General features: G+C 38.6%; 1 protein-coding gene across 1 annotated transcript; it reads right to left on the bottom strand.

Moving 5' to 3' along the window:
* Positions 1-6,559: 6,559 nt before the first annotated feature.
* LOC146635494 (butyrophilin subfamily 3 member A2-like) lies at positions 6,560-10,173 on the bottom strand. Its single transcript, XM_085347157.1, has 5 exons — positions 10,092-10,173; positions 9,554-9,895; positions 8,461-8,739; positions 8,251-8,370; positions 6,560-7,017 (listed from the first exon to the last, which is right to left on the bottom strand). The coding sequence occupies exons 1-5, from the start codon at positions 10,171-10,173 to the stop codon at positions 6,560-6,562; spliced, it is 1,281 nt and encodes a 426-aa protein (XP_085203283.1).
* Positions 10,174-13,092: the final 2,919 nt, after the last annotated feature.

Here is a 13,092-nt window from a genome sequence, read left to right as displayed (position 1 = left end):
TGAACACTCGCCTGTCTGCAAGTATTTTCCGTCGTAGCTGGTGGAGACGGATGGCATTGTCTGCCCTCACTAGGTCCACAACGGCAAGTTCCTGCTGTTGTGTGAACAGGCGTTGCCGTCCTCCCCCAGAAGGTCTTCGGGTCATTCTGGAGGAATACAACCACATATTGTCATCGGTTTGCTTATTTTTCTTACAGTACTTTACTGTATGTACTGTGTCATCCACTGTACAACACTGTACTTCAATATAAGGAATCAGCCACTTTGGCTGCAAAAGGAGCATTAGCACCCCGTACACTTGATATGGTAATGTGATATACTGTAGAACAGTGCTATGAAACCATCTGAGTAGAGCAGAAGGTATGGAGGTGAAGACATACCTGTTTTCTAGTCGGAATGTTCGTATTACAGATGCCACTGTGAAGCGGCTTAGATGTGGGTGGACTCTCTGCCCAGCTTCCCTCATAGTCAGGCCATGGTTGATGACATGGTCCACCAAAGTTGCTCTTATTTCATCAGAAATATGGGTCCGTTCATGGCCTCTTCGGCCTTCTCCTCCTCTTCCTCCTCCTCCTCTACCTCTTCCTCTTCCTCTTGCTCTCCCTCCATCCATGCTTGCAAAGTTCTTGAAATGGCTACGCTGAGGGCTTTTTGTAGTTGGCTTATTGGTGTTCGGTTTTGCAAGTACGTGCCTTCAGGTGTGTATTTGAGTGGTTGCAATTATCCGATGTGTTTTGTATTTTGGATACATGTGTTTTCCGAATGGCACCCTGAGATTTCATTTTGTGAGCGAAGTGTCTTATGTATGAAATAGAGTGTAGCATGCAGGACCATGTGTGTTGCATAAAGGGGTAGGTGTGTTGCATAAAGGAGTAGGAGTGTTGCATAATTGGTACTGGGGTGCAAAGCAGCGCTTTTGTTTAAGGTATGGGTACATGTGTTTGAGGTATGGTAACAAAAGCTTCACGTTGTGTTACTTTAGTCTGAGCATGGGTTTATAGTGTTCAAGCAACGGGCAAAAACTGTATTACAGATGCCACTGTGAAGTGGCTTAGATGTGGGTGGACTCTCTGCCCAGCTTCCCTCATAGTCAGGCCGTGGTTGATGACATGGTCCACCAAAGTTGCTCTTATATCATCAGAAATATGGGTCCGTGCATGGCCTCTTTGACCTCCTCCTCCTCTTCCTCTTGCTCTCCCTCCATCCATGCTTGCAAAGTTCTTGAAATGGCTAAACTGAGGGCTTTTTGTGGTTGGCTAATTGGTGTTCAGTTTTGCAAGTAAGTGCCTTCAGGTGTATATTTGAGTGGTTGCAATTACCCGATGTGTTTTGTATTTTGGATACATGTGTTTTCCAAATGGCACCCTGAAATTTCATTTTTGAACGAAGTGTCTTATGTATGAAATAGAGTGTAGTATGCAGGACCATGTGTGTTGCATAAAGGAGTAAGTGTGTTGCATAATTGCAACCAGAGTGCAAAGCAGCACTTTTGTTTAAGGTATGGGTACATGTGTTTGAGGTATGGTAACAAAAGCTTCAAGTTGTGTTACTTTAGTCTAAGCATGGGTTTATAGTGTTCAAGCAACGAGCAAAAACTGTAATTAATTCTTCGATCTTAAATATGATCAACCTATCTCTAATGATCGGCTATGTACCACAGGCCTTCAAGCTAGCTGTAGTTAAACCTTTACTCAAAAAGCCATCTCTAGACCCAGCAGTCTTAGCTAATTATAGGCCAATCTCCAACCTTCCTTTCATATCAAAAATCCTTGAAAGAGTAGTTGTCAAACAGCTAACAGATCATCTGCAGAGGAATGGTTTATTTGAAGAGTTTCAGTCAGGTTTCAGAGCTCATCACAGCACAGAAACAGCTTTAGTGAAGGTTACAAATGATCTTCTTATGGCCTCTGACAGTGGACTCATCTCTGTGCTTGTCCTGCTAGACCTTAGTGCAGCATTCGATACTGTCGACCATAATATCCTATTAGAGCGATTAGAACATGCTGTAGGTATTACAGGTACTGCACTGCAGTGGTTTGTATCATATCTATCTAATAGATTCCAGTTTGTGCATGTAAATGGAGAGTCCCCTTCACACACTGAGGTTAATTATGGAGTTCCACAGGGTTCAGTGCTAGGACCAATTCTGTTTACATTATACATGCTTCCCTTAGGCAGTATCATTAGAAGACATAGCATACATTTTCACTGCTATGCAGATGACACCCAGCTCTATCTGTCCATGAAGCCAGATAACACACACCAATTAGTTAAACTGCAGGAATGTCTTAAAGACATAAAGACCTGGATGGCCGCTAACTTTCTGCTTCTTAATTCAGATAAAACTGAGGTTATTGTACTCGGCCCTGAAAAGCCTAGAAATATGGTATCTAACCAGATTCTTACTCTGGATGGCATTACCTTGGCCTCCAGTAACACTGTGAGGAACCTTGGAGTCATTTTTGACCAGGACATGTCCTTCAATGCACATATTAAACAAATATGTAAGACTGCTTTCTTCCATTTGCGCAACATCTCTAAAATTAGAAATATCCTGTCTCAGAGTGATGCTGAAAAACTAGTTCATGCATTTATTACTTCCAGGCTGGACTACTGTAATTCATTATTATCAGGATGTCCAAAAAACTCACTGAAAAGCCTTCAGCTAATCCAAAATGCTGCAGCAAGAGTACTGACAGGGACTAGAAAGAGAGAGCATATTTCTCCTTTTTTGGCTTCCCTTCATTGGCTTCCTGTTAAATCCAGAATTGAATTCAAAATCCTGCTCCTCACATACAAGGTCTTAAATAATCAGGTCCCATCTTATCTCAATGACCTTGTAGTACCATATCACCCTATTAGAGCACTTCGCTCTCGCTCTGCAGGCCTACTTGTTGTTCCTAGAGTATTTAAAAGTAGAATGGGAGGGAGAGCCTTCAGTTTTCAGGCCCCTCTTCTGTGGAACCAGCTTCCAGTTTGGATTCGGGAGACAGACACTATCTCTACTTTTAAGATTAGGCTTAAAACTTTCCTTTTTGCTAAAGCATATAGTTAGGGCTGGACCAGGTGACCCTGAATCCTCCCTTAGTTATGCTGCAATAGACATAGACTGCCGGGGGATTCCCATGATGCATTGAGATTTTCCTTTCCAGTCACCTTTCTCACTCACTATGTATTAACAGACCTCTCTGCATTGAATCATATCTGTTATTAACCTCTGTCTCTCTTCCACAGCATGTCTTTTATCCTGTCTTCCTTCTCTCACCCCAACCGGTCACAGCAGATGGCCGCCCCTCCCTGAGCCTGGTTCTGCCGGAGGTTTCTTCCTGTTAAAAGGGAGTTTTTCCTTCCCACTGTTGCCAAAGTGCTTGCTCATAGGGGGTCATATGATTGTTGGGTTTTTTTCTCTGTATCTATGAAGCGCCTTGAGGCGACTTATGTTGTGATTTGGCGCTATATAAATAAAATTGAATTGAATTGAATTGAATTGAATCTATGCCAGAACACACTGTAGAGGAGTGAACGCACTCCCCTCTTCATGCTACACAGAGTTGTTACAGACCTCCTAGGATGAGACATTCTTTCAATCTACAATTGATTATACACTTCTAAGCATATATGAGTAAATATTTCTAAGCATAAATGACAATCAACAATACAAAACCTAACAAAGGACACAGTAAGTGTGGAGAAAAAAATGATGTGAGCAAAACTCTGATAGTTGATTCTGTTCATCTGGACATAGCGTTTTCAGTGGGATAAACGTTTCATCACTCATCCAAGTCACTTTTTGGATGAGTGACGAAATCTCAGGACGTACCACAATTCACAGATCACATTAACTTGGTGGACCAACACATAAAATTCACCAGGGAGGATATGAAAAGTGGCAGGTTAGCCTTCTTAGACTGCTTGATTTCCATCAGTAATGGGGGACATCTAAAAGCTGATGTTTACCGTAAATCAAAGCATACGGAGTGGTATTTAAGGTTTCTCATCATCCACTGGAGCATAAACTGGGCGTCATTAGGACGTTACAACACAGAGTAAAAACCATCCCCACTGACAAAGTGGCCAGGGAAGCAGGACAACATCACATCAAGAAGGACCTGAGTAAATGTGGTTATCCCAGCTGGACTTTTGTCAAAGCTGGAAAGGCACCTAAAGAAAGCTCCAGCCGATCCAGGAGAGAAGAACAACCACTGCCTACGCGAATACCTGTAGTGATCCCGTATGTGTCAGGAGTATCAGAACAGCTGAGACGCATTTTTTCTAAACACCATGTCTCTGTGGCCTTTAAACCCCAAAACACACTGCGCCAAAAATTGGTCCACCCCAAGGATCGGGTCCCCCGACACAAACAGAGTAACATAGTGCCAGGAGGATTGCCAGGATTTATACATCGGGGAAACCAAACAACCTCGGGCGAAGCGGATAGCGCAACAAAGAAGAGCCACCTCATCAGGCCAGGACTCTGCAGTCTATTTACACCTACAGGACAGTGGACACTCTTTAAATGATGAGGATGTACACATCCTGGACAGGGAGGAACGCTGGTTTGAGCGCGGAGTCAAGGAGGCCATTTACGTGAAAAGGGAAAGACCATCTCTGAATCGAGGAGGAGTAGGCCTAAGGGTACATCTGTCACCATCTTACAATGCTGTGATTGCAGCCGTTCCCCAACTCTCTGTGAATGGTACTCAGGGCCATTGATCAGTGGTTGTTGATCAATGGTCATGAGAATTTGCATAATTATGATTAAGGAACTGACCTCCCAGCCCATTGTTCCCTCAGTGGGCTGGTTTAAGTCATTATGCAAATGTCCTGTTTATAAGGTTGGGGGAACCTGCAGTCAGCTGAGACTGAAGACGTCACTTGGATGAGTGACGAAATGTTTCTCCCACTTTTGGAGATTTACTTACCTGGATGATTGAGCATGCATCAAGATGTGAGCAAAAAGTAAATCATTTCAGATTGTTGATGGACAGTAACTTTCTTTCCTTATTAAACAGATTATAATCAACTAGAAGTCATCAGAACATTACACTTAGACCAATTCGTGTTGCAAGTTAAATCTGGTCCACTCCCCAGCCCGAGAAACAACACTGATGGAAAGGAAAAATGGTATGTCATCACCAACTACTGCTTTGATTGGCAGGGTAACCTGTAAGAGCTATTTGCACTAATAAAGAATAATACTCAGACCTACCTTTGCAATTTCAAAAAAGGTTAAAAAAAGCGAATGTCTACAATTTAGACTTTATTTACAGAATATTTTATTAAAGAAATTTAGCAAGAGCAAAGCAAAGGAAAAATCAAATACTAAGAGTCACAAAACAATCAAATCATTTAAACTATACTTATCTAACTAACCTATTCTGAGCTAATGCTGAGTTTGTTCAGAATAAACACAACGAGATCTGAAGATGCACTGATAATAATCATGCGACAGGAAAGCAGCTTGGCATTGAGTGAAAGTATGATGTAAATAAAAATCCTTCTGAATTAACCATCTAACGGGCAAAAGTGAGCAGATATTTAGCAGATACAAATTCCAAAATAAACTCACTGTTTGGATTTCCATTACCCCTGTCAGTGTCCCTGCTGGAATTTTCAACTCTTAGATCCAATCTTCTGAACTGATTATCTCACAGAAGACAGAAGGGAAGAACCCAGAATCTCTTTTACACCCTATACTTATAACTTCTATCCCACTGGGCATCACATCTTTACATTTTGGACATCCAGTCAAATTGTTGACATTAATCATCCTTTGTTATTCTTAACATGCAGAATTTGTCTTTAGCACATTTTCACATGAAGATTCAATTTAACATAATCTCTTTTCAATTAAAATACAGAGGAATACTTTCTTTCACCGTTTTAAACTCTGCTAATTAACTGGGTTTTTTTTTTAATTTTTAATGCTTTGAAGCTGCTCACGAGCACTCACACATTTCACCGCAAAACTCAGACATTAAAACAGTTATTTCTATTACTTAAACTATGTTTGTCATTAATACATTCGTTACATTTGTATTTTATTTATCTTGATTAAGAATAAAATGCTTAATTATTAGGAAATAGATGAAAGCTCTGTTTTAGAACTTTGATCACTTTTACTCACATAAGTCTTACTATTAATACCTTCAATATCTCTTAGCTGTGATGTGGAGGCGGCCAGGGGGGACTTCAATCTCATTCTACCCCAGGTCTCACGACAATACAGACATATTTTCTTCTTCCTCTCACAGTGTAATTCTTACTTACACACAGACAAAAGATTTAAAGGATCACAAAAATGTTGATACATTTTATCATAACAAACTCTCCTATGATAAAATACAGTCAAACTGCATTTCCTGTTTAAATGTATATAGTATAAATTTAAAGCAAACAAATAAAGAAAAATTAGGCAACAGCAAAATCCATGTTACTCTGTCCTGTGCTGAGGAAGAAATGCAAAAAACGTTTTAGGTTCATAACTGAAGACACAACACGGCAGTTTGTACGTGTGATTTTAGCAAGAAATATATTAAAGAAAAACTTACACACCTGTTCATTGTTTCTCGCTTGTTTCTCTGACAGTTTCTTCTAAATCTCTTTCATTTTTTTGTTTCTCTCTCAAGTGTTTAATCATTTGTTCCTTGTCTTTTTCTAGTTTTCCCTTTCTTTCTGTCATTTGGATTGTAATGTTCTCTGTTTCCTCCATTAGCTTTTCTGTCATCTTTAACAGTTCTTCATGTACTTCTGTTCTCTTTTCCAGGTCAGTTTTTTTATCTTCACGCTTATTCATTTTTTTCTCTTTGTCAAAAGTTGGGGCTTTGTCTTTCTCCAACTTTTTCTTGACCTCTTTCATCTCTGCCTTGTCCTCCTGCAGCAGTGTGTTGAGTTTTTCTCTCTGGTTCTTCAGAAATGTCTTCTGCTCCATCAGTTTTTCAATGGTTTGTCTGACATGTTTTAAGTCTTCCTCCTTGTTCTGCAACTCCTCTTCAAGTCTTTTTTTTCCCTCACGTTCTCTCTGTAATTTTTCCTCCATCTCTATTTGATGTAGTTCATTTTCATCCTCATCATGTATCTTGTTTTCTGTGTGAATAAAATTGCAGGAAAATTTTTTTTGGAAAATAGGGACAACATATTAGTCATTTTTATGTGTTCACATGTGTTGACAGTGTTAATTTACTATACCAGTAATAAATATAAATGGAAATAAACAGTTTGAAGCATTACTATAGAGACACTATGGTTAGCACCCTACCACAATGTAGAGTCTAGAACAAAAGTCTTCTTTTGAGAAGGACTGACTTTCAGATGTATTTCAAAATTCAGTGAAAATACATGTTCAGAAATCACTAATGAAGGATATTTAAAATAACATTAGATGTACTGAAACTGCTACGTGTGAATCAGAGATGTTTGGCCAATTTTATTCAAAATCACACACATGCATATCTAATTTTCACATTTAATTTTCTTTCACTGCTTTGTTTATATGAGTAAACAAGTGAGAACATTTTGGTCGCAATTCCTACAACAAGGATGAAGCAAAAAAAGTTTTAATTTATATTGTTGCTATAACTAGAATTTTACAGTGGGTGATTTCCTCAAATATTTTTACCTTTGCCCCCAAAATGTCTCAGTCACACTAGAGGAAAACAATAAGAAGGCAACTTCCTCGTGTGGAATTTCTACACATTCAGCAGGTGGTTGTGACAACCAGTTGGTCTTCTAAACGTTGAAGGTGTTCTATACTCCACTTCTGATCACAAGGCAATTGCATAGGTTGCTAATGGGATGCAAACTGGCAACAAATAAACACAGTCTGACTTGAAGTAAGTCCAGTTACTCTTCGACAGACGAGCAATCACTTGCCAATAATTAACACTTAGTTTATAAATGTAGACAGAGAGTCAAGATATTGCAATCAATCTCAGTCAGTCTGCACTGATGGGACCAACTCTGCATGTCTTAACACATCTCTTTACAACACAGGACACAGGGTTATATTCCTTTATAAAAGTAAAGTTGATGAGAGCCTCCAATTTTGCTAGTAAGTCGCTGTAATTTCTGCAGTTTCTAACCACTGTTTTCCCTCGAGCGCCTTTAACATAACTGTTTATGGGTTTGTGTCATTTTTATTTGAATCACGTTTGTACTTCTTAGCCATTTATTTTAAAGGCAGTTACACTAAAACAAGACATTAAGATAATTTGAGGTTGGGGTAAAAAGTGCTATGAAGTTTGAACTTACTGGTTTTCTTTTGTCCACATTTCCATATTAGGATTACTGCTGTCCCGACGCTTATTAAACAGACAGCCAAGTTGATGATAATGTGAACAGCAGTATTAGACTGAACCATAAAGAGATCACCTGTAAATATAAGGAGACAAAATGTTCTAGATTCTACTTTCTGTAACTAAAAATTAATGTGAGTGATAAAAAAAAAAAAGGCATTTCTACCTGAAATGTGGATCTGTGTCTCTTTGATTTGACTGATATTCTTCTGTTGAACTTTGCAGGTGAAGCTGTAGCTCTGTCCTTTCTCCACAGTCACTTTACTGCTGACAGCATAGAGGCCATCAGAACCTCTGACATTCTTTGTAGGTTCAACAGAAATGGGTTTTCCCTCACTGTACACCCACAACATCTGAGGCTCTGGATACCAGCCATTAGATTTACACTCTAACACCATTTTATTTTTGACATTGGTGAGTTCTATGACTGGTGAGGAAACTGAACCTACAAAGAAAAGAATGAAAGACAAAATATTGAAATGTAGTTGGCAAAATATATATCTGAAAAAAAATTCTTAAAATAGTTACAGTTCGCCTAAATGTCTCTCTTATTGACCTTAACTCAAATTGTCCTTTTAAGCTTATAGAGAGGGACAATGCTATGTGACATCAACTGTGCCAATCTAACTGGTCAAAATTCTAATAATCGTACTTATTTATTCCATTTTCTCTTTTCAAAGTTCCTGTATATAGGCTGAAATTAACTTGTACCTATCCAAGTAGTTCTTTGTCAAATCAGCTTTCCTCTGGTTCATCTTGGTAAAAGGGCCTCCTTGGCTGAAGTGTTTTTCTCATGGGGCCAGATACCCCTCGGTTGGCAAAAAGCCCATTTTGTGGGTGCTCAGATCGCCTGTGATTCTAAGTACTTTTGTTTTTTGTTATGCACCTCTCTTATTTGTCCAGTTGTACTGCTTAATAACCCAGCTGCTCTATGTGCTACACTGGTCAGGTTGTGTGCCCTAATGGCCAGAAAACCAGAATGCCAATGACTCTGTAGTCATTCCCTTGTCATGTTCATGTCAATATGCTCAGTCCAAATATCTGTCCAGGAAGTATTTTAACCCAAGTTAGAGCTATTTTGGTTACCCAGAATAAAACTCTGTGAATGATCCACTTTCTATTGTAGCTGACACAAGTGTTTTTTTATCCCTCTTGTCATTCTGAGTGCCCTTTGACCCTCAATATCTATGTTGCTTAAAGTCTTTCTTCACATCTAAATTGCAAAGTGAAGAAATTAATCTAAATTAAATGAAACTTACCTACAGCAAGCGTCACCACAGTTTCTGCATTAAATTTAGGTACAAGGCATTTGTATGTTCCTGCATCAGAGAGTTGTACTGTGGAGAGTTTCAATGAAACGTCTCCACACTGCAGTTTGTTGACAGAGAGTGATGTTCTTCCTGTGTACAAAGGATTCTGCTCAGTCAGAAGCTCCACACCCTCTCGCCTCACATAGACAGATCTAGGTTTGAGGTCAGTTCTGGACCAATCCACAGTCAGGTCAACAGCATCCACAGCAGGTTCCAGGTGGCATGGCAAAATTATGTCATCACCAATCATGGCCACTATTGGCTGAGTTGGACCAATCATCTGATGCTGACCTAACAAAATTTAGGGACACATACAGTTCAGCAGTTTTGTAATTGTGAAGATCAGTCTGAGCAAACTGTGTAATTGATTTATTTAACAACATCAACATAAACTGGTGCTGTTACAGTGTGTGTTTCCATCATCTGTGAAAGACTACAGGTAAGCACTTTAAATTGTGGATTTTATAAATGTTTGTGTGCAACTTACCACCACAAGTTTGTGTTAGAAAAAGGAGGACGGCAACAAAATGATGCAAAACCAAGAGATGTTTATTCTTTATAGGACTCATTCTAGATGTCTGCAACAAAAAAAGGGGGAAGGGGGGCATAGCAACACACACTTTTTATATTAAGCCATTCTCTGATAGAAAAAAATGAAACCGTGAAAGACTGATTTGTAGAGTGTCACGGTAATATCACATTTGAAAAAATTATTTAATTATGTTAAATTTATTTTTAATCATTTGGAAATGTGCTCCGTTCCAGGAGTAACAGCAACAAGAGAGATCAAGAACATTGCAGGAAATCTGGACATTCAATTGAAAGACAAGCTGGGAATTGTTGACTTTTTCTTCTTAGCTCTTGATGAGAGCTACCATGTCATCTGGACACAGCCCAGTTACTCATCTTTGTGAAGTCATTATACTACAAGCAAAATAACAAAAGCACTTTTTACAAAATCAAAGGTCTGTGAAAAATTGCACAAAAGTATGTTTTTGTTGATAAACAGTGATAAAACATTGGCTGTTGTACTGTGCCTTTTTCACATTTTCTGGTTGCCACATCTACTCTTACTAGTAACCGCTAAAGAGATCAAATTAACCCTTTAAGACCTACCATAGAACCAAGTTCGCCAGAGCTTATATTATATTTTTACATGCTGTGGAGCCATTTTTGGGAGCATTTCAAGTTGCTATACATCAATACAACCATTATAGCCCAAACTTTAATAATATGTCTGCATTAGGTGCATAGCAATTACATAAATTGCAAAAAAGTGCAATAAACTACAAAACAATTGAAAATCGTTTTTGTTTTTTTAACATATATTTGTAGTTAGAGAAATTTAAGAGGCTTATCCCTCAAAACTGTAAATACAAAAAAGTTACACAAACTAGTTTCCCACCACAGGAAATTTATTTTGAGTGTCTTCATAGTTTTATTTTTGAAATACACCAATTTTTATATACTGCAGGAAAAACGAAAATAAATATTATAGTGCAAATTTGCAAAATAACAGCATATGCATCAAAATAAACTATTTCCAGCAGTGCAATATGAGTCCTAAGCATCCCAGAAACGACACAGAAAGTCATAAACTCAAACATAACTTTTTAAAACACATAACAAGTAAAACACAAGCTCATAAGGCCCCGATCGTAAAAAACTACATTTCCGCAAAATGACGTCACTTCCGGTTTCGGGCAGGTCATGCGGTCATGTGATAGTTCGTGCTGATGGAGTAGGAAGTGTTACAAACAGCTGATTGGATCGGCGAAGCCTGTTTCTGGAATATCATGTTTTTGTTGCTGCAAGTGATTTTTATGCAGTTTTTGCAAAGCTATATGTGGAAGGAAACTGTGACCTAGGACAAGCTGATGGCATAAGATGTAAGTACAACTCCTCCAGTTTCATATGCAAAAAAAATTATTGCGCTAGCTTACGTGGTTGCAGAGCTACCGGGATTTAAAAATAGTTACGCAAAACAGAGCGTGCCTGCTCCGATCGGCTGTAAAGGGTTAATAGAGCGATGAAAGTAGAGAGACAAGAGACACAAGTAATATTGAGTTCAGTATATCCATGAGGTCCTCCTCCAATAAGCTGTGTCTGTGCATAGGTCATGGTTTATATTGTCCTGTCTGCAATTAATAGACTTACTGTCTATTTAATGCTGATAGAAGATATGGATTTTGTTTCAAATTGTAAACTCTCTAAGTAGCTACCAATAACAGCATGTAATTAAAAATACACATTCTAAATATTTATGAATACACAAGTTTCCAAAAATAATAATTATGTTACTTTCATTCCTTCACTACAAAAAATGTTTCCGCTTACACACTCTTTGTGCCTCTGGTAACTGTAAATGCTTATGTGATTAATCAGATTTTATGTATTATAAACACCTGCTAGATAATTTAGTAAGTAAAGTAAGTAAATAATCAAAATAAATACAGAAGGAAAAGATTACAGTGTAGTTTATATGGTAAAAATCTACATACCCGTTGAACTGCTTAAACCATCCCCACAGCTCAAAGAAAGTAGGTTGTAATAAAACAATGTGCACTCTCAGCCCAACCCTCTGGGGCAGGGATAGCTCAGTAGGTAGAGTGGTGGCCCCATGATCGGAAGGTCGGGGGTTCGATTCCCCTGAACAGCTACCCTGAGGTACCCCTGAGCAAGGTACCGTCCCTACACACTGCTCCCCGGGTGCCCAGTGGCTGCCCACTGCTTCACTGAGTGAATGGGTTAAATGCAGAGAGGGATTTTCCCCACGGGGACCAATAAAGTACACTTTCTTCTTCTGTTAAACAATAACCTGTGTTGACGTTATTATCAAAGGTCAGTTCTTTTCATAAAATGAGTTGAACTTTGTTTAAATGAACAAATTAATCAAATTGAAAGTTTAAGTCAAAGCTGTTTTTTAACAGTTGAATACGTTTCAACATCGTACATGCTGTGAGTTCCGTGTTGAGGAGTTTAGGAATGAACAAGGACATTATGTTTGTGAAAGGTGTCAAATATAACTAACTGTGTACAAGGAGTGATATGAAACTGAGGGTGTAGTTTTATCAGTTAGTTAGTTAGTAGAGTGTTAGTGAAAACAGAGAGAAGAAGACAGAAAAGAAATAGAAACACATCTATTTATGTTTAAAGTGTAGATATAATGCATACAGTTTTCTTGGTGTATGTATGCAAGAGCAGCACTTCAGTAATTGCATGAGCCATTCCATCAAACAAAATTAATTGATAAGGGTGTAAAAAAATGTTCTTAGCTATAGTTGCATTTGCCACCATGGCCATTCCTCATCTGAGAGAAAGAGCTTCAGCTCACTTACGGCACAGCTGGCAATTTTAAAAATAAGTGTAATAAGACAAATATCCCAGAATGCATTTTGTCCAAAACTCAAACAAGGCAATGGCGGAGGAACGCAGCTAAAAAGTTTGAAATATTACTTCTTCTGGATCACAAAATAAACTTCTTGTCA

This window comes from Diplotaxodon limnothrissa, linkage group LG3 (genome assembly GCF_057381915.1).
Source record: "Diplotaxodon limnothrissa isolate DT_005_m linkage group LG3, D_limnothrissa_male_GT1.1, whole genome shotgun sequence".
NCBI lineage: Eukaryota > Metazoa > Chordata > Actinopteri > Cichliformes > Cichlidae > Diplotaxodon > Diplotaxodon limnothrissa.
Note: the sequence above shows the minus strand (reverse complement) of the source record. Positions and strands in the feature narration are given on the sequence as shown.

What these genes read in the sequence shown, in the direction of transcription:
- LOC146635494 (XM_085347157.1), bottom strand. Translation starts at nt 10,173, where the DNA reads ATGAGTCCTATAAAGAATAAACATCTCTTGGTTTTGCATCATTTTGTT. An exon ending in GACACAGATCCACATTTCAG is followed by an intron (nt 8,371 to 8,460) that starts GTAGAAATGCCT and finishes TTATATTTACAG; the next exon opens with GTGATCTCTTTATGGTTCAG. An exon ending in ATGTGGACAAAAGAAAACCA is followed by an intron (nt 7,018 to 8,250) that starts GTAAGTTCAAAC and finishes AATTACAGAGAG; the next exon opens with AACGTGAGGGAAAAAAAAGA.